The 25,807-nt window shown below is 39.4% G+C and overlaps 2 protein-coding genes across 5 annotated transcripts; one reads left to right on the forward strand and one right to left on the reverse strand.

Moving 5' to 3' along the window:
- The first annotated feature begins 8,481 nt into the window (after positions 1–8,481).
- Positions 8,482–9,786, forward strand: LOC115753011 (membrane protein PM19L). The gene is made up of 4 exons (XM_030691478.2): positions 8,482–8,889; positions 8,992–9,211; positions 9,400–9,445; positions 9,533–9,786. Exons 1-4 carry the CDS (start codon positions 8,754–8,756, stop codon positions 9,620–9,622), a joined length of 492 nt encoding a protein of 163 aa, XP_030547338.1. The 5' UTR covers positions 8,482–8,753; the 3' UTR covers positions 9,623–9,786.
- Positions 9,787–10,274: 488 nt separating this feature from the next.
- On the reverse strand, positions 10,275–17,891 carry LOC115753001 (translocase of chloroplast 120, chloroplastic-like). 4 transcript variants are annotated; one of them, XM_030691460.2, is made up of 6 exons: positions 17,873–17,891; positions 14,731–14,915; positions 13,442–14,382; positions 13,010–13,321; positions 12,796–12,894; positions 10,275–10,749 (listed from the first exon to the last, which is right to left on the reverse strand). In XM_030691460.2, exons 2-5 carry the CDS (start codon positions 14,834–14,836, stop codon positions 12,802–12,804), a joined length of 1,452 nt encoding a protein of 483 aa, XP_030547320.1. In that variant the 5' UTR covers positions 14,837–14,915; positions 17,873–17,891; the 3' UTR covers positions 10,275–10,749; positions 12,796–12,801. The 4 variants fall into 4 exon arrangements, with proteins under 4 accessions (XP_030547320.1, XP_048141132.1, XP_030547321.1 ...); XM_048285175.1 differs by lacking the exon at positions 17,873–17,891 and having other exon boundaries at positions 13,010–13,234; positions 13,355–14,382; positions 14,731–15,219; XM_030691461.2 differs by lacking the exon at positions 17,873–17,891 and having other exon boundaries at positions 14,731–15,215.
- Between the last annotated feature and the right edge of the window lie 7,916 nt (positions 17,892–25,807).

Here is a 25,807-nt window from a genome sequence, read left to right on the forward strand (position 1 = left end):
TTGTTTACCTCTTCCCCTTAAAATTAGTCCTCCACTCAATTTTTTTTTTATAACAAAAACGTACGAAATGATGTGATGAACCTCTTTTCCTTGTCATAAATGCACCTTTTCTTAAGTGGATATATACTGTTTGTAGGTGATATCTAGTTTGGAGATTGAAGTTCAATAAGTGAAAAAAGTGACTACTAAATGGCTAGAGGTCACTTCAATTAAAATTTAAATGCACTAAGCCAGCATCGACCGCCAGAAATCATGTTGTATTCACTTGCGATTTACCTAATCCAAGTCATTGGAGTCATCTATTTCTGCTCTATTTCAATCTTTGACAATATAAAAATGGGTTTTTTTTTTTTTTTGGTACTTTCTCGTGTCGCAGATGACAAGAAAGCAGAAGCTTGTGCGAATTTGTGTGCGAAAGGTTGCGAGCAGTCTTATCGGAAGTTTTGATATGTGTCGGAGAATCGCATCCATTAGAGGATCGAAATAAAGGAATTATGCAATCCGTGGGACCAAAAATTCAAAATCAAACTGCACATGTACTTTTCTGAGTTTTTATATCAAGCTCATTGTGCTGTGTTGGGTGATTGATAAGTGATATTTGCAATTATTTGCATGTTTTCCTAAGGATTTTACCTAAAATATGCTATTTGCAAAGCCTAATGTTGGTTATTACTCCGACAAATCAGCACCTCCTAATAGGGGGAATGTTCACATTTTATACGTCTCTCCGTGTTATAAATTTCACAACGTTCCACAGAAAAATGGCTGGTAACAAGTTCAAGTTGTGATTTTAGATGGGAAGAGGAGCAAATTCTCTTCTCGGGATTTTGGATTCAAGTCTTATTAGAAGCATTCCAAGAGTGAAGTCCTCACACCAGTCCGGTGTGAGAGAGTATGCCTCCAAAGTTGTCGGGAAGGAGGATTAGTTGAGGTGCGCGAGAGCTAAATCGGGCACCACCTTACACTTATAAAAAAAAAATTGGATGAGAGGTTAATTAAAATGGTATTGTTAACAAGTACCCTAAGGTACCAGCTAAGTCTATTAAATTAGTCAACGCCAAGTCAATACATTTTGTTAGTTGGAAAGCAACATATTTCTAGAAAGTAACATGCTTTGTGATAGAAATATTCACGTTTTTGAAACACCACGGGCACTCTTTTAACATTTTCTCCCTTTGATTTTTGAAGGGTTCGTTTAAATTAGATGTTGGGTAACTTGAATTTTACACTTCTATCCATACATGTGGCAACTTTTTAAAGGATAGTCAGGGACTTTTAGGGTAAAAAAGTCTACTCAAATAAAGAACATGTATTTTTTTTTTGAAAGAAAGATGCCATTTGTTTCATAATAATAATTTGAGAGTTACATCTTTCAAGCCTAGCAAAATCCAAACAACTTCTGGACAAAATAGAAATCCGAAAGCAAATAACAAAGCACAATTTGCTGCTAGAAGTACACTCTTATCCCTCCCGAACAAGTCTGTCATTGTAAAATTTTGGCGGCCGATAACAAGATTCAGTGATAGGTACATGATGAGATCCCCCATTCTATTTGCAAGGATTACGATGCACGTGTAAATTCGACGTCTTCATCACCATCACCGCGTAGAGACACCAACATCAATATATTGAAAGAATATAGTTGTAAAATTTCGACGGCCGATCACAAAATTCAATGATAGGCACACGCTGAGCTCTCCCATTCCATTTGCAACGATTTCGACGCACGTCTAAATTCGACGTCTTCATCACCATCATCGCGTAGAGACATCAATATCAATATATTGAAAGAATACAGATCTAATACCCGAAGAGAACTTCCAAATTTATATTTAGATCTAGCTTGAGAGAGTAAAATCCCCAAAATTTGACCTAAATTTAACTCGGGAGAGAAGAGCAGCCTAATTTCAAAGAGATTGTGGAGCCACGACATGAGCATTCTCCTATGTGGCTATCGACTGGACGGATATTCAACTAATCTTCACGCTCACACAAGACTATCTGCAGAAATTTATTCACGCAAATTAAATGAAAGCTTCAAAGAGGGAAGAGGAAAACAAGAAAGGAAAGTGGAGAGGGAGAGGGAGAGGCCCCCTCTCTCCCTCAAATGCAGATTGGCGGCTGTTTTTCTAAGGGAAGGAGAAAGGAGGAGGCAACCGGAGCAGAGGGGTACCTTAGACGGATAAGCAAAACATGTATTTACTTTACATGACAGTTGATATATCATTGCTTTAATCATTTTTTTTACAAATTTCTTGTTGATGAGCATGACGGTACGAGAGAGACGGTCGATAAAATGCTCATTAGTGCTAACATGGTAGAAAATTTGCAGTGAATGCGCTTAGTATGGCTTATTTGGTAGTCAATAATGAAGATTTCTTTGGCAGCTGATGCAATCGAGGGCTCAGCTATGGCAAATCGGAAATGACAGGAGAGCATCGTCCTAGTTAATATTGCTCTTGGATTCTTTCACATCGCAATCTATTCCATCCACATTGTTCTCAAACGTATGCGCAAGTTCTGCTCTAAACAGCAAAAGGTATTCTCTCAAGTATTCGTGTTCTTAATGTGCGGTTTGTTGAAAATAACTTTTTTTTCTAAAAATTATCGGTTATATATAAATGAGTTGAAAATTATCGCTTATATCGCTATAAAAACACGAAAAGTATCATCACCGTTTACGAAAATATTTAAACACAAATTATTATCGAAAATGATTTGTATCGGTAAATTATTTCTAACGATACAAATAGGCCAGTTTTCTCAAAAAAGGTAAATTCCAAATCACTCATTTTTTTTCGATAAAATAAAAAATCATTCCTTTTCCGCAAAAGAAAGGAGCCCTATTCCCTTTTTCGAATGCAGTGAACTCATCCTTAGCTTCAAACCAGCATTATTTTCGAATTTTAACGTTCTATCTTCGAAAACTTCTTAACTACATGGTACCTTTATGTTCACTTCGTACTTTTCGTAAATTCTCAGGCGTGCAATTCCTTATGCGTATCATGGACTAATTTTGGCATGCCTGGGGGCCAACGTACGTTCAAGGTGCTTTTTTTGAGATTTGTTCTCCTTAAAATGGATGTCCAAAATATAGAGGGGGCATGTTGAAAATATCTCTCGATTAGGCCTTAAGGAAATCCAATCCAAGTAGTTTCCTAATTTGAGTAGTTTCCTAGTTAAATGATTTCCTAGTTTAAGCGGTTTCTTAATTTCGAATAGGATTCTTTGTGAATTGCATCCAAGAGGAAATTTTTTGGTGTCCCTGACAATAAATTATGACGCCATGCAATTTTGTGAACTCGAGATGTTTTTGGTTCCCTCGGAAAGAATTGTTCTGTTCGCCCTAATAAATCACTGAATGCGAATTGCTATCATTTTGAAAGAAGCTAAACAAATTTATAATATTCGTCGGGAAAAGTGTCAAAAAAAAGTCTTAAATTTATTGTATTGATGTCAATTCAATCATAAACCTTTTTGCATTTGTGCCAATTGAATCCATCCAATCAATTTTAGCCGGAAAATCATTGACATAGATGCTGGTTATCTTACGTGGCACGGTGACTACGATGTGGACAATTTTTTAATACTTTTTTATATGATTTTATATTTTTAAAGATTATTTTGGCTTTTTCTTTTTTGTATACTTCTTTTTTCTTTTTCTTTTTTAAAGTTGAGGGCCAGCAAAGATCGGCGGCCCCGGGCAAGGGCATCTCGGCCCTCACCCATCCCTAGGTGAGAACGTTGCATCTCGCCCAGCCCGTGTGAAGGCATCGTGCCCTCGCAGGCCCGATCTAGCCAAAAGAGGGTGTCGCAGCCTGCTCGGCCGGCACCGGTCGTACATATGAAATAATGAAAATTGGCTTAATACACTTAATCGGCACAAATGCAAAAGGCTTAGGATTAAATTGACACAAATATAATAACTTTAGGCTTTTTTGACACTTTTCTCAATATTCGACTGCACAACAATTGACTTGTTTGTAAGGAACCTCATCCTTTCGGATCGATTAAGTGACTTCTCTCGTCTTATCATAGGCCTGAGCATATCCTTAGTCTCAAGTTCAATGCAAAGGCTCGAACTTTCTGCCATCGGATACCTTTCCACAGGCGAGGAATCACTTTCCTCCTGCAATTGACGAGCCAAGAATGTTCCACCCGAAGAGAGAGTTCTCGAGATAAAGGCCAAGAAAGAATCTGCCATTAATGCTAGGGTTTCCTTGATGACGAAGCATGCATTTTCACAACCCCACTAATCTCTTTAGAACCAACAGCCTTGCAAGAAAAGAACCAAAACCTTAACACAGTCTACAAACACATGGACCGCCGCCGCCAATAATGCTCTTTCACTTTCAATCTCATCTTTTGTACATTTGCATTAGCAGGGAGAATTACCACAAAAAAAAAAAAATTCTAGAACTATTACAATTATGTCGATTCAATCCTAAATATTTTTTTGTTAACTCAGTTCTAAATCTTTTGTATTTATGTTAATTCAGTCCATTTGGCTGGCCGAAATCGAAGCAATCACGCCAATACCGATGTAGCCAAATTTCAATGATATTTTAGTATTTTTTTAGAATTTATTTATTTTTATTTTCTTTCTTTTTTTTTTCCTTCTTCCTCTAGCAGGCTGCTGAGCTCAGTTACTAGCCGCTGCCAAAGGCCAAGGAAGAAGGAAGAAAAATAAAAAGAAAGAAAAGGAAAAGCATAAAATTAAAAGTTAAAAAATTCAAAAAAAAATATTAAAATATTATTAAAAATTAGCCACGTCAGCGCCTGTTGGCCAAATACACTAAATTGGTACAAATGTAAAAGGTTTACCACTCAATTGGCAAAAAAAAAAAAAATAGAACTAAATTGACATAATTACAATAGGTTTATAATTTTTTGATAATTTTTTCCGTGTTAGCGTCCCTAAGTCTTCGAGTTACGTTTGAAACGATACTAATGATGAATGGACAACGGTGACCGGATGAAATCCATCGCTTCACCGCTTTTGGTCCCGAAACTTTTGAGCATATGCCATTGTTCTAGAGGAGAACCAATATCATTACATACACAGCGGATTACATGGAATTAACAAGCCCAAGAATTTACCCGAATCATTGATTGGAGGAGTATGTCACATAATTGACATACCTCGTTTTTCACATATTAAATGTACCCAATGCGGTGAGAGATCATTCGTCCCGATATCACATTCGAGAGTGGAGTTGGAAATCCTCGTTCTTTTCTTTGTCCTTCATTGTTCTCTAAGGGATTGAAATAGCATACATGGGCGGACCATAGGGGGGGGATGACGGGCGGTGGTCGGCGGCAACCGGCAGCGAGTGATCGAGGACAATGGTTGGCGGCGGCAGCTGGCGGTGGTCATGGCTGTGGGCGACGGCGGCTGGCGGGAGACGGTGAGGCCGAGGGAAGCGGTGGGTGGCAGTTGGTGGTGGTCGGTGGCGGCCGGCGGTGGGAGATCGAGGGCAATGGTTAGTAGTAGCGAAGGTCGATGGTGGGTGGTGGCTGGCTGCAGCTGGTGGAGGTCGGCGGAAGTCGATGGCGGTCAGCCATGGTTGAGGCGGCCGACGGAGGGTAGTGGTGGGCGATGGTTGGTGGTAGGCGGTGGTTTGCAGAGGTGAGGCCGGCGGCGGCTAGCAATGAGGCGAGGGGTGATGGCAAGCGGTGACGTGTGGTGGTCAAGAACGGCGGGTACTTGAGAAAAAGTGAGGGGTTATTATTTCTGATTTTTGTTTGTCCGAGAAGCTAATTTTTTTTGTTTCTGATTTCCTTTCCAAATCTATTTGTGGAACAAATTCTTGTTTCAGAAATAGAAAAATAGAATTACGTTACCAAACTAGTTTCTGTTCCAAACCTGTTCTAGAAATAGATTTGGAATAGAAATAGAAGTGGAATGGTTGTCATGCACCCTCCTAATACTCCCATATATCCATTAAATCCAATAGTTCTAGGCAATGGTGGATGGGCTATGAACAGAGTGATTGATCATGGTAGTTTACGTTTTTTCATCCTTTAGAAATTTTTGGAACTTGAAATCTACCATATTGAGTCTTATAGCATATCCTTTTGAGTCTTTACGACCTAATTCATTGGGTCTTGGAGTTATTCTAAAACCGAAACCAATAGGTGTTGTCTCTGAGTTTTTGAAACTTGAAACCTTTTTGGAACCTATCTCATAATCTACTTCACCATAGGTTTCATGGGTTCTCTTGGAGACCTCTATCCGCCGTCAGTCGATCTAACACGTCAAAAAGAATAAAGAGGATCACACCCCAGCAATGGGTTGACTTCGATCCACGAGAAAAAGTTGAATTAGACGGATGAATTTGACAGAAAAGATAGCATACTCAGCCAAATTGATAGCGAGACAAATCCTTGGATCCATAACAATGGTACATGATGACAGACTGATTAGCTAGGTTCACAATACGAGGCTAACGCACCACATGTTCAACTTAAAGCGTTTGATGTCATGTCAAAATCATAAAAAAAGATGCAAAACGCACGCCTCACAGGAAATTCACGGTCATGTTATTATTCAAAATTGAACCGAATTGATTTACGTTCTGATAATCATCGATATCTAATCATTCCCATCGGCTTTCCGATATCTATCGAATTAATTCCTCAAAATATAAAATGTACATGCAAAGCTAAATGTAAAATTGGGTGTTAAATGTTGTCTTGGATATAATGACACAATAATCTCGTGCATCAATCTATATGTCCTCTACTCAAATGTCTACATAACTTTGCAATAAGGATGAGGTCATCTGCTTCTATGGACTCAGCTTCTATGATCAAACATCATCATAGCCACTGACCGTATGGATCTGTTCGTAGAATCCACACAAGTTCGTCTGAACATGTCGGCCTGCATATACCGAGTCTACTCAAGAAACTGCCTTGCCTTTCTGACAACAGGATATCGGAGGAGAAGCAAACAGAAGAGAGAAGAATATGCTGAACAGCTTTGTGGCCCTAGTCTTTGCGACATGAACGGTACTCTCAAGTTAGCAAGTTAGAGAAACTCATTCTTGAGCAGAGTTGCGGTACTTCAGCCTAATAATTAGACTTGTTCGATTCCCTTATGGAGAGGATTAAAGCACGAGCTCAAACTCTACATATGCCTTGCGATCGCTTCTGGTCTATAGGGACTAGGCAACTTGTATTACTTTAAAATGCTAACGTGACGATGGGTCATGGAGGCGTTGGGGTTGCCGCCGGCCTCCCGGCCTTCATATGTGGTACGTGATTTTGTTTATTCTATAGAACGCAATACCATAATTTCTTTATCTCCAGTCAGGAACGGTTTCACAATTGCCACCATTTGACAGGGGGAAAATCTTCAGTACTAGTTTGTTGAAACAATGAGTTTTTCTTGAAGTGAGCATGGAATGCATCAATCTACCGTGTGTGGACGGAACGGAATTGGATGATGCATGAGAACATGTTCCCTCGAGGCGACGGAGTTATTACGGCTGTTAAGTTTTCTGTTCAGGTGGTCTTTACTTTCCTTCATTCAGCTGGGTGGAAGACTAATTTCAGATGCATTGAGAGAGATGTGTAGGAGACGGAGGATCAATGCTGTTTATGGCGATTAGTAGTTGTTTGCAACTATTCTTGTACAGGAAAAAAAAATTGAGATTCAATGTGCGAATTCACAGTATAATAATGGGGTTTGTTCTTGACTCGAGCTTGTAAAAAGAGTTGCTAGCCATAATCTTTTGTGATGCAATGTAATGGATTTGTTAGGATGTAGTTTATACTCCCCATTAACGTGAATGTACGAGGGTCCCGCTTCGCAGTGAGTAGACCTAGGCCCGGGTGGTGCCCGAATGGGGTCTAAGGAGGCAGCGCTCCCTAAATGCCAAAGAGCTTGTATAGTTTAAGCCCGTAATTTATTGGTAGGATAAGCTTGGGCTCATGAATAACTAATAAGTTTATGTATAATCTTATCCTCTTGCAATTGAAAGTTTTGTAACAGAAATGTGGGAAGTAATAATTATAGTGGAATCGTTTGTTACTAATTTAAAGGTGAACTTTGTGTCTCGATTTTTTTTTCTCGTCTTTACTCTCCATTTCGTTGTATGCGTGCTTAATCCTAACAACACCTACTTGTCATAATAAAAAGAAACAATGAGTTTTTTACTCAATAAAATTGAAACAACGCGTCAATTGCATGACGCCACGGAATCCTAGAGTTTTCGGATATTTAGGTGCTCCTAGCATTTGAAAGAAATCGCCGTTCGCGAAGTTTTGTCCTGTTTGAAAGAAAATAAGGAAATTCAGTGTTTTTGAGGATAAGACTTGGAACTTCTCATCATCTTATGGTCCAAACACTCAAGTTTAACTTTAATGTAAAGGCCGAGGTTCTTCCATCAGATGTCTTTTCCATAGGCAAGGAATATCAGTTTCCTCGTCCATTGGAAGATCCAAGAACCTTCCATATCAAGCTAAAGATTTATGAAAAGGTATCTGGTATTCTTTCTGCGGCTTCCTTGATTATGAAGCATTCTTCTTTACAACCCCACAAATACCTTTAGAAACAACAGCCTTGCAAGAAAAGAACCAAGACCTTCACCCACACAATGTCTATAAGACATCAGCCACCACCATCAGATATCTTGCACCTTCGTTACTCATCTTTCGCACGTTCGGTTTATCGTCTGCTGGCTTCTGAACATTCTTTCGCCCCTTTTTAATCCCCCCCTTTCGCTTGTTCTTCTAGCTGAAACGATATGCCGACAACGGCCGGTCAGCCGATGAAGTCCGTCGCTTCCCTGCTTTTGCTCCTGAACTTCTGTATGTATGCCATTGTTCTGGGCATTGGTGGGTGGGCTATCAACAGAGCTATTGATCATGGTTTCGTCATTGGTAAATTGTTTGCCTTTCTCACGCTTCAAAACTTTTTTTTTGGGCTTCTTTGTGAGTCTTATATGTACTTAGCTGCTAATGAGAGGGGAGTGCCAATTGCAGGGCCAGGATTTGACCTTCCGGCGCATTTCTCGCCCATATACTTCCCTATGGGAAATGCCGCGACCGGATTCTTTGTGACATTCGCTTTGATAGCCGGAGTGGTTGGCATTGCATCAGTCATCGCCGGAGTCAACCATGTCCGCTCTTGGAACGCCGATAGCTTGCCGTCTGCAGCTTCAGCTGCTGCAATTGCCTGGACTCTCACTCTTCTAGCTATGGGGTAATATCTACTCTCTTAAAATATTGCCTTCATGCTATTCATGAAATGTAATCTTAAAAGAGATTATCAGCTTACATAACCCCTCGCATGTCCTCCAATTCACATAGTTGGCATCCGTCGTTCCAAATTTCAAATGCCCATTCAAGCCTTACCACATGCTAAGAGTAGGGTTTCTTTTTCTTTTGCAGTTTTGCCTGCAAAGAAATAGAGCTCCGCATCCGAAACTCTCGCCTGGTAAGAAATGTGTTTACCTTCCACGCTCGACATACTGTCTTTTCAATCCTCGGATCTGTTCTGATGACGCTTTCTACGATTATGCAGAGAACAATGGAGGCGTTCCTGATAATCCTCTCGGCAACTCAACTTCTATACATCGCAGCAATTCATGGTGGCTCGATGAGAAGAACATGAACCACTGAACTTCAGTGTTGTAAGAATGTTTGAGAGCTTTTGGGTCGCATTTTTTTCCCTTTTTCTTCAGGCATCTTGTAAAAAACAGGGCATGGGTTTGTCTGTGGTTCGATTTATTGTGTTCATATCTGATTTGTGTTAATGAATAAGAGATTCTCTCTCAATGGACAATAACTTGTCACCTTGACGAATGGTCAATACTGGTCAATTAGGAGGGTAAATAAAGTGAAGAACTCGCAATTATTCGCTACGATAAGGATGTCTCTCATGATGATTTTGACATCAAAAACTGGGGATAGTAATTATTTCCCGTGTGATCTACTCATTTTAGTCGATGATTCCCCAATAGGAGGAACACCGTCAACAGCTCTCTCGGATCTGACTTAGATAGGGCTGCGGTGTCTAGCTCTACCATAAGGGACTACTCGTGAAAATGAGGGCCTCATGATACATAAACATCAAGGAAACCTAGCTCTTGAATAAAAGATCTACTAGGTTTCTATACGTCAGCCAAGTAGAAAGGGGCTAATGCCATTGATAGAGGGATTCATATACGAAATGATTTTCCAAACAGAATATTATCAGGTGACGTATTAGAAAGCATGCAAAACATCCCATATCGACAAATAAATTATCAAATCCGTCTGATATAGATTTCCTTAATTGGCTAAGGGAAGGCGAGTTATTTCTAGAGAAGTCACACAGTGCAAATTCCTGAAGCTCTGCCCCCCAATGTCAAAACTCAAAGATACCCATTATAAAGTTCTAAATTCTAATCGACCTTGTCTCATATAAAAACACACCATCCTCTATTATGTAATGGTCCTATACCACAGAAAGGAAGAAAGGAGGAGACACAGCACACATTTTCAAGGGAAAAAAAAAACTACAAAACTCATAATAACAAAAAATGAACAGCAAGCGGGGACCTGAAAAAGACTTAACAAAGTTGACATCATTTCAAGCAAAAGACAATTTTTTTTCTTTTTTTTTAATTTCACTCAGGTCTATCGGGTGAGGAGAAACCTCGGATTGTATTCAAGATGAAAGCTCTTCAACTTCAAACAAAGTCATTCCTAGCTTTCCCATGCTTCATCCCTCGCCTAAAGGTCACCAATATTGTAACTCTGCAAAGAAGAAATTATCAGAGATTATCAGCTTGAGAGATACAAGATTAACACATACATGTGCACGTGCAAATACTGTGTTGGATCGAAACAGACATTCCTCCATTGCAAGCTCACAAGGCAATCAGAAACACATGAATAGAATTTCAGCAATGCTAGAACAAGAAAGGAACTTGAATGCTGAAAAAATAAAACTAGGGAAATTGCAATTTGCCCCCTTCATCAATGAAGGGTTTTGCACTCAACTAAACTCAGAAAGGACGCACTTTACTCCCCCACTTCCATTTTGTTGCACTGTAATATTCCTATATCAACTGTTAAGGAACTATTTTACCCAACAAAATGATAATAAACATTATCAGAATGTCACATGTTAGTGACCAACAAGAATGAACAGTAATTTCTAGATTTCCAAGCCATTGCTTATTGTGTGTGTCAATAGTCTCTATCTTTGGCTTTGAGGTATGATCAGTACTTGAATCTAAACCAACTGCATCCCTTGTCATAGTAAGACAGACGAGGTAATTTTTGCGCAGCATGTATACGCACATAAGCGCCAAAATAGGATCACCACAGGGTATTATGACTGTCAGCCGATCTACAGACATGAGCCACATCTGTTCTTTCCAATAAAAAAAGTCTCCAAAGCATGTACATCCATTTTTTTTTTTTTTGTTTTCTTATAAGAAATGTTGGTTCAAATAAGCAAAATGATATTCGAAGCACTTTAATTAATATGGTTCCTCACTGATCATTTTAAAAATACAAGACAAGACATGAGAAGCATAAAGTATGTCAAGAATACAGATTAATCACCAGATATATTTTGATTTTCGCATACTGCATAATCTAAATGAACAAACACTGTAAATGTTGCAACATCCCCTATTTCCATAGTTCAAGTATCCAATTCTCAATCACCATAGACACTTTGTATGTCTTATCATCTAGCAACAGTTCATGGAAGCATAAGCTGGAATTGTTGGAACAAACAACACTGCTTCTAGAAATGACAGTTAAAAGACTTCCTATATGGCTATGTTCATATCTAAAGCCATGGCAATTTAATGCCAGTTCATATCACGATGCAATGCCTGAAAAGTTCAGAACTTCATATACTTCTTTTCAGAAGACACAACCAACCGTATCAGTCAAGATAAAAGGGAAGAAGCTCAATCCCGTAAAAATAATTTCCATATATATGCATATAAAATAAATTTGGTTAGGTCAGACATTCCCCCAGTCAGTCTTAAATTATAGGGCTCTCATAATGACCACGTAAATGCAAGTCATTTCCTAATGTGCCATTAGAAGGAATGACAATTTGTGTTTCATGAAACGTATGGCAAATGTGATGCAAATAATTACTTAACAGGTTAAGTGAATGACAAGACACATGTATTGCATTTTCCAAATAGCTTATCAAATATAAATGAGTTAATGTGTATATCAACGAGTAAAAATGTGCATGTCCATATAAACCTGCATGTTAAGGTGAATGTCATGTAAATCTGAGCAAACAAGTTAAGAGAGTCAACCCGCATTACACCCATTTCTTTTTCCTGTAAGTCAATACAAACATAAATAAGCCAGTCATAAACATGCTTAAACTATATACTTTACAAAATTCATCTAAACAAGCTGTGTTATCTTATCAATTGCCAGTCCTAGCCATAGGCCGTTCACTCTTAGATGTTAATAATGCATCAACATATTACTTCAGCTCTGACACCCGTTTCTCCATCAAAATGAAAAGGAAAAAAATCTCTGGTCCAAGCTGTAAATGCATCAATTCCTCTATGCATCCAGAATAAGGTCAATGTGTAAGTAAGTGCTTCGGACTAAGTGCAGGGCCGATGTCAACAAAGGATCATGCAATTTCCTCACAACAAAATAAACGCATCATACTTATGAGAGAGAGAGTCACGGAATTTGTGCATGTACGAGCTGCTGGTGCAGATGGTTTGTGAATGTGCATGCGTGCATGTATGAGTACATGTGTAGGGTGCCTGCATGTGTATGGTTCTGCTTTTATTAATTATCTACCTTTAATCATCTACTAGAGCCCATAAAGACATCAAATAGTCCACAACAGCTCATCCAGGACCTCTTTTCCGCAATTCTTGGAGCCGGTGCCACCAATGGCTGCAGATAAATAGAAATTATAGTTGATAGTCACAGCCAAACCAATTTCCTCTAAATATCAACAACCTAAGGTTCAGATAGACATAGAAGTTCAAGATAGACAGACAGGCAATACCTGGTCCTCAGACGATTCACAAACCTCAAAATCCTTGGCCTTCTTTGTACCGTTATGAGCCTGAGCAACCGAAATTCCTGAAGATGGCAACATTTCGCCCTCCTTTTCTTTTGAGACAGAAGTTACAGCACCAGATTCAACTCCAGAATTTTCAACTGATACAGGAAACACTATAGCCCCGACATTGTTTGATGCAGACTCCAACCCATTGTTCGATTCACAAACCTGAAAATCATTGGCCTTCTCTGTACTGTTATGAGTCTGTGCAACCGAAATTCCTGAAGATGGCAACAATTCACCCTCCTTTTCTTTTGAGACAGAAGTTACAGCATCAGATTCATAAACCTCAAAATCCCTGGCCTTCTGCGTACCGTTATTAGTCTGTGCAACCAAAACTCCTGAAGATGGCAATAATTCACCCTCCTTTTCTACAGAGACCGAAGTTACAGCACCAGATTCAACTCCAGAATTTTCAACTGACACAGGAAACACTTTAACCCCGACATTATTTGATGCAGACTCCAACCCATTGTTCGATTCATAAACCTCCAAATCCTTCACCTTCTCCATACCGTTATCTGTCTGAGCAACCAAAACTCCTGAAGATGGCAACAACTCACCCTCCTTTTCCATAGAGACCGAAGTTAAGGCACCAGATTCAACTCCAGAATTTTCAACTGACACAGGAAACACTTTAGCCCCAACATTGTTTGATGCAAATTCCAACCCACTGGATGCAACTTGTTGGACCTCATCCATTGAGGGTAACAAATCCTCTTTACCCCTAGAATTGAGTTCAAAATCTGCTTTATTATCAGATGGAGCAGCATCAGTCAAGTCAATAACCTTCTCAGACAGAGACACCACTGTTTCAGCCACATTTACATCCTCATCCGGGGCACCATCAATCACTTCGGTCAACTCTTGAGGCAAAGACTCACCTGGCTTTTCCAAATCTTCAAATTGGCTCGTTTTCAAATTTTCACTTCCCTCTTCCACTCCAAACTTCTCCTCAGCGACCAGAGACTCACCATCAGACCCAAAGAAGCTGGATTTCTCGTTGCCCTCATCATGCTTTTCCTTCATAGGCTCAACGCACTCAATGGAAATGGGAGAATCATCTTCAAACTTCACTTCCTTAACAGTTTCGACTTCACCATTGCCATCTACTTCAATTTTTGGCGCAGCATCGGAATCAACTGGTACAGCCACTGGCTTGTTCTCAACATCTGCCGATGCAACAGGCAATGGATCACTCTTTCCCAATTCTTCAATCCCCCCGCTGAATGGGCCATGGTGGTCATGAGATGCAGGGGAATTGGGCTCTCCGCCATCGCTATCTTTCTCATCATGGCTCCTCACTTCATCATTTTCTATCATCGTTAAATCAAACAATCAAAGAAAGAGACAACCTCAGTACGGTTAATGTCTTTTGATGGATAAGCAGATTATCCACAAACAACGGTTCCAAACAGAATCAAGCCAGACTATGAGATAAAGCTAAATTTACAAAATACCCCATTTTCAGATCAAAATCAAGAAGAAAAACCACATATTAAGCAACACAAAGAAAAGGGTTCATTTCTGTAGCGAAGAACAGTGAAGTTCAGTAAAACCCTCCAATACTAATGGACAGACACACCAATCTCTTAATTAGAAAAGGCAAAGTCATAATGGAGGGACAGATGGGTCATCAAGAGAAAAGATAAAGAGCAAAGTACCGTGAGTGTTGCTGTTGTTGGTGTTGGTCGAGGAAGAATCACTGATTGGGGCTTCCTTTTCCTTCTTTTTCTTGGCAGCTTTTCTCCTCTTCGACCCCGATGGCATGATTGGTTAAAAAGCCTCCTCTCCCAACACAGATCGTCGTGGGTTGTCTCGAATCAGGCCCCTCAAAACAAATCTCTCTGTGTGTTCGGATTCTATTTCTCTCTCCAAGAACAACTTTTGGTTTATCTAAGCCAGAGCCCCACACTAGTTAGCGCAGTGAAGAAGGGTAAACAGAGAGAGTGAGTGAGAACTGAGAAGGTAAACAAGAATCCAAGATTCTTTCTTTTTAAGTTCTTTATTGCCGAAAAGAAGACTTATTTAATCTTTTCAGGAGAGATCGACCCCAACAAAAACGGACAAAAAAAAAATCTTCTCAAGAAACAGAGGAGGATGATGTATCGTTGCTATTGCTTAAACCCTGTAACGCATGAATCATCATGCGTCCTTTCGCGGAAGGCGTGTGAACGTTTCAAGAAGTCCAAGAATAAAAAATCTGGAATTTAAAGAAGGGGTGGGACATTTTCCTTACTGGATGAGAGAGAGAGAGAGAGAGAGAGAGAGAGAGAGAAGGGAGGGGAGTGGTGGGTCGCGTGAGTGGGTGTGTTAAATGATTAAGGACATCTTTCTAGACTTGTTCAAATGATTTTCGGCATCTTCATTGCCGACATGTCCGGGACTGTGGTCGTGCTAAGCCGGAGCATTGAATGCCGGGAAACGGGATCGGCTGATGCTCTTGGAAGTTGGAACGATTGAAGGAGGCTGAAACTTTAGGGAAAGAAAATCGCTTATCTTCTCACACCATTAATGACCCAGTTGGAGGATGAAGGCAAAAACAAAATTGGGGGATGAACGAAGACACCAATAGGGGAGGAAGAAGACATGGGTAGGTATCGTGTTGACTCTTTTTGTTCGCCATCGGTCGCATAGACTTCGACTCGAAACTTCCGTAAAGTGAAAAGGTAATCTTGTTCTTTTTTTTCTTTTCTTTTTATTCTAAAGTCTCGTTTATTTCTCAAAAAATAAATAATTTATAAAAATATCTTTCGAAAAATAATTATTTATATTGCTTACGAAAATGCATGTGTGTAAAATATTTTTAATGAAGATGCCCGATGGGGATGTGTTTCGAGTAGGGGTGCGCAAAAGAATCTAGAACCAGTCGATTTTGAGAGGTTCCCATGGGAATTAATCCGATTCCCAATTTCAATAAATCAGAACCGATGAGTACCGCTCCAGTTTCCGATTCTTGATGTAGAACCACCACATAGACCACTAGACTAAACCGTTACACATACATACACATACTTATTGATAAATATTGTGTTTTGGAATCGCTAATTATGTCATACATTCAAACTAACAAAAATAGGGGATGGCGCGGCCATCTTTCCTCACGAAAGACGCAGTCTCAAAACAACCAAAAAACCTATTATTATTATTATTATTATTATTATATATATATATATATACACACACACATAACAAACGAACGGGTTTGTTGTAACATTTCTATCGGTCAACCAAAAGAATATGTACAACTAGAACTCAGCCAACCCAACAAATTATCAACAATAATATGTACAACTCCCTCAAACCATACCCAAAATCATCTTGCCAAAAATCCCCACGACGCTCTCGCCTTATTTGCCGCTAATCGAGAAACCTAAAAAGCACGTAAGATGAGAGGATTGAGCAACCACAACCCAGTGAGCAATATATAGCTTCTAAACAAATCGAGTGACCACTAACCATGTGTACAAAACAATACCAGAAACTCATACCTCAATCCCAAGATATGATATACATATTCAATCAAATACGAGTTGTTTCATTTCAAGCAAAGCTTTGAACAAATCGAAATACTCATCAAATCACATGTTAGTGATCTCTTCCGTTGACCATATCAAATTACATGTCAATGATCTCTTTTATGCTCAATATCCAACTCAAGGCTCTAGAGGTGGCTCCAATGAAATTTACCTTTTCGTGTAACACTTAGCCCTTGATCAATATATCAATAGCACAAGGCCTTAGAGGTAGCTTCCACGAGACTTGCGTCATCGTGTAACACTTAGCCCCTGTTCAACCCATATAACAGTACGAGACTCTAGAGGTGACTCCCATGAGACTCGTGTCGCCGTATAACACTTACTTCTCGACTACAAGGATCTAGTGACGGCTCCCATGAGACACATATTATCGTATAGTACTTAGTTCTTGATCAGCCCAAATCACAATCATGAGCATCAAACCATCATCCTTCAATACCGGAAAACCAATACGTAATCAATCTCATAAACCATAATACATTTCATAAACAGAAAACCATAACATTTTCACAACACATTTCATCCGCTAGAAATAGCGATCTCAAAGCATTTCTCATACCATCTAGAAATCATTCATAAACTATTTTGCAAAGTGATACATCTCTTCACAATACCTTACATAATACGTGTTCTAAAACATTCATAAATAACCAAGAAGTAGTAAATGCTCAATCTGGCTTTCTATGCAACAACAATGTCACTTTGTAACTCATATCTACATAATCCATGTCACTTTTGATAATGAGTTTTATAAACTCAAAGAAAAGATAGTACCACTCACATGGGATGCCTACGACCAAATAACAAACGATACTCAAAACGTCGAGCTTGCTATCATAACAAAAAAGTGAGGAATAAGGTCAAAATCAAGCAAAACTCTATCTCAACACGAATCAACTACACTAAATTTAAACGTTAACAAAATAACTCTTATGCACAAACAAATCGCATAACCAAAGTGATTATTCAAAATGTTCGCAAAGCGAACTCAAGCTCGAAACCTTAAAATTCTCGTTCCGACCGAACCGTTTCTTAGAAACCACTCTCATCAAACCTATGGCTCTATAACATCATAATCTACTAATTCCATGAAAACTCGAAGCTCAACAACTCAAAAATCGGACCATACAGCTTAAATTTCACTAAACTTTAAGTGTCAAGCCCTAATGCAAAAAACTAATCCGACTAGATGAACGAGCAGTGTGATTACTTATCGGACGTTACGGATCGGTATTGGAACGGCTTGGCGAGGTGTTGTGGAGAGAATCCCTCTTTTCCCTCTCTCTTCTTTCTTCTTCTTTTTTTCCTTTTTCTTCTTCCTTCCTTTCATTTTTCTCTGTTTGCGTCGAGCTCTTGGTCTTAAAAGGAAGAAGTCAAGCGTCCACTGTTGCTTTTTCTTTCCTTTTGTTGACTTTGTCAATATTTTTTTTGAATGGTGGGTCTGGCCCTTTTTCTTTTTGACTTGGTCAAAATAACCCAACTATTACAAATTAGCTCTCTCTCATGCTCGCTACTTCTCCTTCCGCTCCTTAGTCCTTCTCACGTACTCTCTCTCTCAAAAGGAAACCTAGCTCAGTCCTCCTCGCACATGATCCTCTCAACTCTCTTGCCTAAACTTGCTCTTAGTCACCTCCTCTCCCTTCCGACCTCTATAGCCGCATCACAATCTAGGCTTCGCCTTCGGCCCTCCCTTGGAGTTACTGCCTAGCCTCTCACTCTCCTCTCAATGTTGTCATTGCCAACAAGAAGAAAGAACTACATGCGGGTGAGCTGGAAGGAAGAAGGACCCGCACCCACAATTCTACGGGACGCCAAGGTGTACGGCAACGGCGAGCGGGTGATGACCACCGACGGACCTAGTAGGAGTACGTCATCTAGGTCCGGTCCGACAACCACCCCTTCTACCTCAACAAACGTTACGCCATCCTTGACGACACCAACCAAATTGAGAAATTCTGCAAGAAGTTTGGCGAGTTTTCAGAGATCATGGAGATCCCCATACTCAATGGCGAGATCGTAGTGCCTCGTAGCACAAGTCGACTAAGGATGGTAAGAAGAAGTTGTTGGAATTTTGGTCTCCAAATCAAGGTGAATGAGAAGTGAGAGATGGAGTAAATCCCACATTGGAAAGAAGAGGAGTTGAGAGGTGGGTTTAAATATAAGAATCTCACATATGAGTTTGGACCCCAAGAATCATTCCACTTTTATGGAAGGGAGAGGACCTAACCTTTGCTAGGTTGACCCGTGTGCGTCGCCGCCACCCGCCCGCTCGGCTCGGGCTCGGTGGTTCTTATTCCTTTTTTGAGCCCATCAATTTTATTTTTTCATCCTAACCGAACAAACATATTTTTTCATCCTAATCGAACATAAACATTTGAAATTTCTTCTTGTCCGAACAAACATGTTTGTTCGAAATTTTTTCTTTGAACAAACATGTTCATTTGGAAGATATCTATTCGTGTTCGTGATTCTTCATTCTTAACCGCTTCACTGCCTATAAATACAAACATTGATCGCCTCGAATTAATTCAATTTTTCGTATTGGGCATTTCTGTTATTTTTTCATTCTTTCTTTCTTCATTGTCATCATTTTGTGCGTTTATTCTACAAAGTTGAGTTCGACGGTTTCCTATTGGAGTAGTACCGCTTCATAAGAAAGGTAATCCGTTCTATCCCGAGAGGCAATTGTCCAAGGACCTTGGATACCAGTGGAGAAGAGAAATTGTCTTAAAGATACAACGTGAATTTGTTGGGCTCGGATTATCCATCCGCATTTGGATTACTCACATGCATTCAATTTCTGGTTTGTCTATCAACTCTCTTATGCATATGCATATACATATACATAGGTTCTACCAGAAGTATGGTTTCTTTGTTTTATGCCTTTTCCGATCGAATTTGCAATTAAACCTTTTTAAGTGTTGTAATTGGATGAAATGGTTTTTGTTCTAATGGAAAGGGAAAATTAAAAGTGATTAATGTTGACAATTCACTTGTTCTTGCTCCTTTATGTGATGGTCACTCATGTTGTTATTGCTTGATTTCTATTGTTGGTATCGATGAATTTACTGAAATTGATGGTGTCGTCATAGTCTCGCCTCCCTCTCATCTTGCTCTTGGTCGCCTCAATATAAAGTTATCTTCCATGGACCCACTCAAGAATCAAATCGGACTGGTAATCCGGTTTACGGGTGGGTTTAAGAACCAGTGGGAGGTTCCCAGTTCCCATTTTGTAGAACTTATCCTTAGTGGACTGTTCCCAATTTTAGGGTGGGAATCGCCCACTATAGAACAAATAACCCCTAATTTTGAGTGATAAATGATTATTGATAAATAATTATTGTCACCAAGGCATAAAGGAACTCTAGTGAAGAATAAAGATCGCAAATGATGAAGACCACCAATGCATAAAGGAACATCGGTCAACGATTAAAAAAAACTTCAAGATAGGAGAAGTTTATCACAAAGGCCCAAAGAACATGCTCCATATTAGGATAAAAGACTTTTTGGTTCACCACCAAAGATGTTTGGATAAAGGACCGAAATTAGAATTTTGCTTACTTGAGGAAAATGTAAGGTATATTCAAATGTAAGTTTGGTCTCCATACAAATGAGATTACATCTTTATTTAAAGAAGGATTACGCTAAACAAAAGAACATGACTCTTAGGAATTGATTTTGGCATATTTACATAACTAAGACGAATACAGAGGCATAAAACTAGGACTAAATGCATTTAACTATGACCAAATGCATAGTACTAATATTAGACTCTCCAAATTTGTTCACTAACCTTGGAAGCCGAATGGATACTCTAGAAGATCAACAAACAGCTATGGAGACCAACTAGAATAGCCCCCAGCCATTAGGTAGTCAATTAGTAGCTTCACAATCGACAATAAACTTGTAAATCGAAATCTTGGTAGTCGATCAACAGCCTGGCAACTTAGTCCATTGAATTGACAACTTTCATATGAAATCGACATCTTCCTCCTTGAACCTATTGAATTAAATTGTAGCCATAGTTGGCCTTTGCTTGCAAGATTAAGGATTGTGCTACATCAATTGACAATACCAGATTTGAGCTTGAGATTTGTTCGATAGGACTTGATGCTCCTATATCAATCTCCCCGGGTTGATTGAGATTTGGCCTCAAATTTGTTAGGCCTACATATCCCACATTGAAAGTTGCCGAGAAACTATAATTTCTAGGAAGATTAACTTTGTACACATTGTCGCCATTTCTCTCAAGCACTTTAAATGGACCATCAACTCTAGGTATAAGCTTATTCTTTTCTGGAGATGAAATATTTTCTTCCTCGAGTGTATCAACCCAAGATCACCTGGTTGAAATTGAGGCCTCTTTATATGCTTGTTTGACTTCTTTTTATAAGACTCGTTCGTCTTTTCAATCTTGGATCGAATCCGCTCATGGAACTTCTTCATCACTTTGGCTCTCTTGAGCTTCATAGTTTTTTTTTTCTTGGTCGAATTCAGCTTCATAGTTGACTTTCAAGTTGGATGGAATGAGAATCAAGTTGATTGGTGTGAGAGGTATGACTCCATACATAACTTCAAAAGGTGAATAACCAGTTGTGTAAATTGGCAATCAATTATTAGTAAATTCAGCGTGCAATAACTTTAAATCCTAGTCCTTCAAAGTCTTACTCACCAAACTTAAGAGTAGTGATGGCATATTTACTTACCTTAGTTTGGCCATCGGTTTGTATATGACAAATTATACTAAATAGGAGTTAAGTGTCAAGCATTCTCCATGTGGTCTTCCAAAAGTAATTTGGGGGACTTGGAATCTTGATCCAACACAATGGTTTTAGAAACTCCATGTAGGTAAATAATCTCCTTAAAATACATCTCATCCATGTGAGAAACATTATCCATCTTATGACACTACACAAAATTTTCAAAAATCAATCCACGACCACATCTTTCTTCGTTTGAGTTCTTGGAAGTACCACAATAAAACATACACATCCTCCCAAGGCTATATCCAAAGTGGAAGAAGAGTATAATGCCCCCGATGGAAATGATTGCCTGCTCAAATGTTTATATGTACATCTCTATTCATCTTTGGCTAATAAAAATGGTCTTGAAAGGTTTTAAGAGTTCTATTGATTCTAAAGTGACCTACCAATCCTCCACCATGTGCTTCTCGAACTAGAAGCTCTCTAAAGAAAATCTTTGGTACATGGAGTTTGTTTCTCTCAAATAAGAATCCATTTGGAATTGAATAGGCACCATGAACTCCATATTTGCAATTGTTGATGATGGGTAGAACTCTGGATCTTCAGCTTTGAGTTCTTTGAACCCAAAGATCCTTTAGTCCAGAACAATGATCATCAATTACCTTCTCGACATTGCATCTGCTACAACATTAGTCCTTACTAGGTTTATATTTCTAGACAAAGGAAAGAGATTGGAGGAACTCCATCCATTTGACGTGTCTCAAGTTAAGTTTATGTTGGCCACTAGCATACTTTAGAGTCTCGTGATTAAAATGGAGAATGAACTATTGGGGCCTTAGAAAGTGACTTCAATGGTCAAGAGCCCTTACGATTGTAGAGAACCGATTGTCGTCGGTAGAATAATTCATCCTCGACCTTCTATCTTTTCACTAAAATATATTAGAGGCCTTTGGACTTTGGTGAGAATAGTCCCAATGCGAAGTGGGGTCAAAAATTGAATGGAACCGAAAATTTCGAGTTTTTTCGGTTCGGATCTCATTTGGTTCGAGTAATAGGTAAAGGATTTTGGGTAATTCGGTGGTTCGGTTTGACTTGGTTTGGATTTCAATTTTTTTTTATATCTTTCAAAAATGCAGATCAAAACCTAACCCCTTACTATCAAAACCCTAGAAAAACTTTAGTCTCCGACTATCCTTCTCTCTCCTCCTCATTTCTCCCAAGACCTTCACCTTCCTCTTTGAAGGAAGGAGAGCGGAGAGTAGCAGCCTCCATGGAAGATGTGACGAAGCTCTTCTTGAAAGAGGGGGATCGTTGGGAGACGGTTGTTTTTAAGTGAAGACAACAATGGAAGATTTTAGAAGGAGAGAGAGAGAGAGAGAGAGAGAGAGAGAGAGAGAGAGAGAAGAGGATGACTAAAAGCGTGTCTTTTAATTTTTCGGAGGTGAACATTTCTTTTCCTAGTTCGCCAATTGGAGAATAATTTATAGCTGCACTATAAGGTAGTGGACAAAACAAGCATGACAATCTCCCTCGGGAGGGTCAATAGAGCGAGAGACGGTGGAAAAGCAGAGGAAAATAGGAGAGAGACAAAAGGAGAGAGAGAGAGAGAGAGAGAGAGAGAGAGAGAGAGAGAGAGAGAGGACACATTTGAACGATTGACTTTTGAGACTCACTCGCAAAAATAAATAAGTATTCTCACCTAGCCAAACCAAATTTTTGGTTCGGGTCATATTCGGTTTGAGTTGAGATTAGGTTCGGTTTGAACCGAACCGTTGACACCCCTACCGATGCAGACTCCACTTGAATCGCATGCACCCTCAAACACTTCATTAAAGTCTGAAAGGGTAAGGACATGAGACTCACAAAGTTTTTGTTTTATAATTTCAAAGACATTGTGAACAACCTCAGTCCAATTGAATGTTCCATTCTTCATGCGTTTTAAAATAGGAGCTGAAATTCTTCACAAATCATTAGTAAAAAGAAGAAAGTATATGGAAGTTCCTTCCATCAGAATCCGATTTGGGAATTGGCTAAGCCTTCATTGCTTCCACCTTGGACCGATTGCTAGAGATCCGACCCTTGGAAACTACATAACCCAAGAATATGACGCTTGTAAAAAAGAACGGGTAATTCTTGATCTTTGGATAGAGCTTATGCTTTCTCAAGACTTTAAAAAAATGCCTTAAATGAGATACATTCTCCTCCTCGTTCCTATTATAAATGAGAATGTCGTCGAAATAAAGAACCAAAAATTGACCAAGGGGTGAAAGATCTTGTTCATGAGCCTCATAAAGGTGCTGGGAGCATTTGACAATTTGACATACGAGCCACTCATAAAGGCTTCCTTTAGTTCTAAATGTTGTTTTCCATTAGTCTCATTTTCTCGTTCAGATTTGACGGTAACCACTCCTCGGATCGATCTTTGAAACACTATTGATTCATGCAACTCATCAAGCATGTCGTCAAGTCTAGGAATGTGGTACCTATACTTGATCGTGATTAGTTCGACTATCGATGCACATCCTATATGAAACATCATTCTTCGGCACAAGTAACGCTGGAACCCGAGCAAGGATTCATGTTCTCCCTCACGTAACATCTTGCAATTACCTGATCAACTTGCCATTGTGGCTCTTTGGTTTCCTCGGGATCACACCGATAAGCTACTTTATTGGATAGAGAAGCATGAGGAAGCAAATCAATTCAATGCTCAATTCCTCTTATGGGAGGTAATATGGGTGGTGCATAAAAAACATCTTCAAACTCATCCATAGGGGTCTCTCTATCTCACCATATTCAAATTTCAACCATAAGCAAATTAAAAACTTTTTTTTTTTTTTGGGTGAATGGCTCTCTCCACCCATGTTTTATTTAGGAACAAATTTTCCTGAGTCGTGTTTTCCTTCCCAAGTTGATTTTCGTGGTTCGAGAAGCGGCTTAAAGGTGCAAAGGTGATTAGTTTCTGTCACTTCTAGAATGAGCAAGTGTTTTTCGGTCCATATGGACAGTTTTTCTATCAAATTGTGAGGACCTTTCTTATAACAAGTGACACGCATCCATGGAAATGACATCACACAAGACTCGATATTAGTAATTTCTCCCTATTGAAAACGAAACCAAGGCTTGTTTAGTCATTTGGAGATTTCCTTTGTTTAGCCATTACGACATGTGTGGTTGGGGATGCTTGGAAATGGATAACTAACTCAACTTGTCGATGAGTGTTATGAAGGCTACATTGGTGCAGCTTCCCTTGTCAATGATCAAATTACAAACCTTCTCATTAATGATACAATTAGTTTAAAGCAATTCTCCCTTTGCTCATCCAGGTTTGGAACAATTATGTAGTGCAAAGTTCTTCCGATAATGAGCAATTCTCCCTCATCCGGCTGCTCCACGATCTCATATTGATCTTCTTGTTTTCTTGAAGGGTCATAATCCTTTAGTTAGGACAATCGGCTTGAAATTTTCATAACCGTGGCACTTAAAGCACTTTTGAACATTATAGTAAGTCTTTTTGGGAGTTCTTTGACAAACTTAGTGGCTTTCTCTTTGCCTTTCTTCTTTGCTGATGTATTCTCAATTTCGCTACAAATAACCCTTAAAAGAAGGATATCCCCCTTATCAAAGATCTGGTCAACAATCCCTAGCCACGCTTTAGTTGGATCTCCACTTCCATGGCCAATTCGCAAACTTTTTCGAAAAGCCGATATGGTTAAAAGGTCAACCAATCGACAATCTCCCTATTCATACCATCAAGGAAACGGGCCATGGTCTACTCCCGCATTCCTACAACATTTTGCCTCACAATAAGTTGTTCAAATTCCACGATATATTCTTTGATGCTCATTCCATGTTGTTTCGTAGAATTCATTTTGAGGAACATGTCTTGCTTATAGTTATTGGACAAGAATCTTTTCTTCATAATTCTCTTTGGGTTTTTCCCGGAATTTAATTTGATTTTTTTTCCTCTCGACTCTCCGATTCTTCAATTTTGTTCACCAAAGGGAAGCATACTTTTTCAACTTAAGAACATCAACCTTGCCATGCTTTTCGTCCGAGTACAAATGGAAGTCAAATACTCGCTCGATGGCATGTAACCAATCGGCAAACCGGTCCGGATTGAGGTTACTCTCAAATTTTGGTGTCCCCACTCTGACTTCACGATCGTTCTCCTCGCGCCTTCTTCTTCTCCTCCTAACTCAGCAATCCGACCGATAGAATTGCCTCCGATGTCGTTGAATTCATCACCGGAATTTTGATGGGGATCTAGATTGTCAAGTCGTGGTAATTAATAGGAGGTCTCTTGCTGCTCATGTCTCGTCGGATTCTCCAAGAGATTGAGAACTCCGTTTCATTTTTCTCTAGAGATCCTCTGCCTTTCGTTAAGTGCTTGCTTCAAGGACAAGCCTCTTGAAACCCGATCGGACATTTTGTTTAACAAAAGCGTAAGATGGATAACCGAAGGAATCACTGAAAACGAGTTTAACTTTGTGATTCGA

The sequence above is a fragment of the Rhodamnia argentea genome, chromosome 9 (genome assembly GCF_020921035.1).
Source record: "Rhodamnia argentea isolate NSW1041297 chromosome 9, ASM2092103v1, whole genome shotgun sequence".
Lineage (NCBI taxonomy): Eukaryota > Viridiplantae > Streptophyta > Magnoliopsida > Myrtales > Myrtaceae > Rhodamnia > Rhodamnia argentea.

What these genes read in the sequence shown, in the direction of transcription:
- LOC115753011 (XM_030691478.2), top strand. Translation starts at nt 8,754, where the DNA reads ATGCCGACAACGGCCGGTCAGCCGATGAAGTCCGTCGCTTCCCTGCTT. An exon ending in TGATCATGGTTTCGTCATTG is followed by an intron (nt 8,890 to 8,991) that starts GTAAATTGTTTG and finishes TGCCAATTGCAG; the next exon opens with GGCCAGGATTTGACCTTCCG. An exon ending in GCATCCGAAACTCTCGCCTG is followed by an intron (nt 9,446 to 9,532) that starts GTAAGAAATGTG and finishes ACGATTATGCAG; the next exon opens with AGAACAATGGAGGCGTTCCT.
- LOC115753001 (XM_030691460.2), bottom strand. Translation starts at nt 14,836, where the DNA reads ATGCCATCGGGGTCGAAGAGGAGAAAAGCTGCCAAGAAAAAGAAGGAA. An exon ending in CAACAACAGCAACACTCACG is followed by an intron (nt 14,383 to 14,730) that starts GTACTTTGCTCT and finishes TAACGATGATAG; the next exon opens with AAAATGATGAAGTGAGGAGC. An exon ending in GTGAATCGTCTGAGGACCAG is followed by an intron (nt 12,895 to 13,009) that starts GTATTGCCTGTC and finishes ATTTATCTGCAG; the next exon opens with CCATTGGTGGCACCGGCTCC.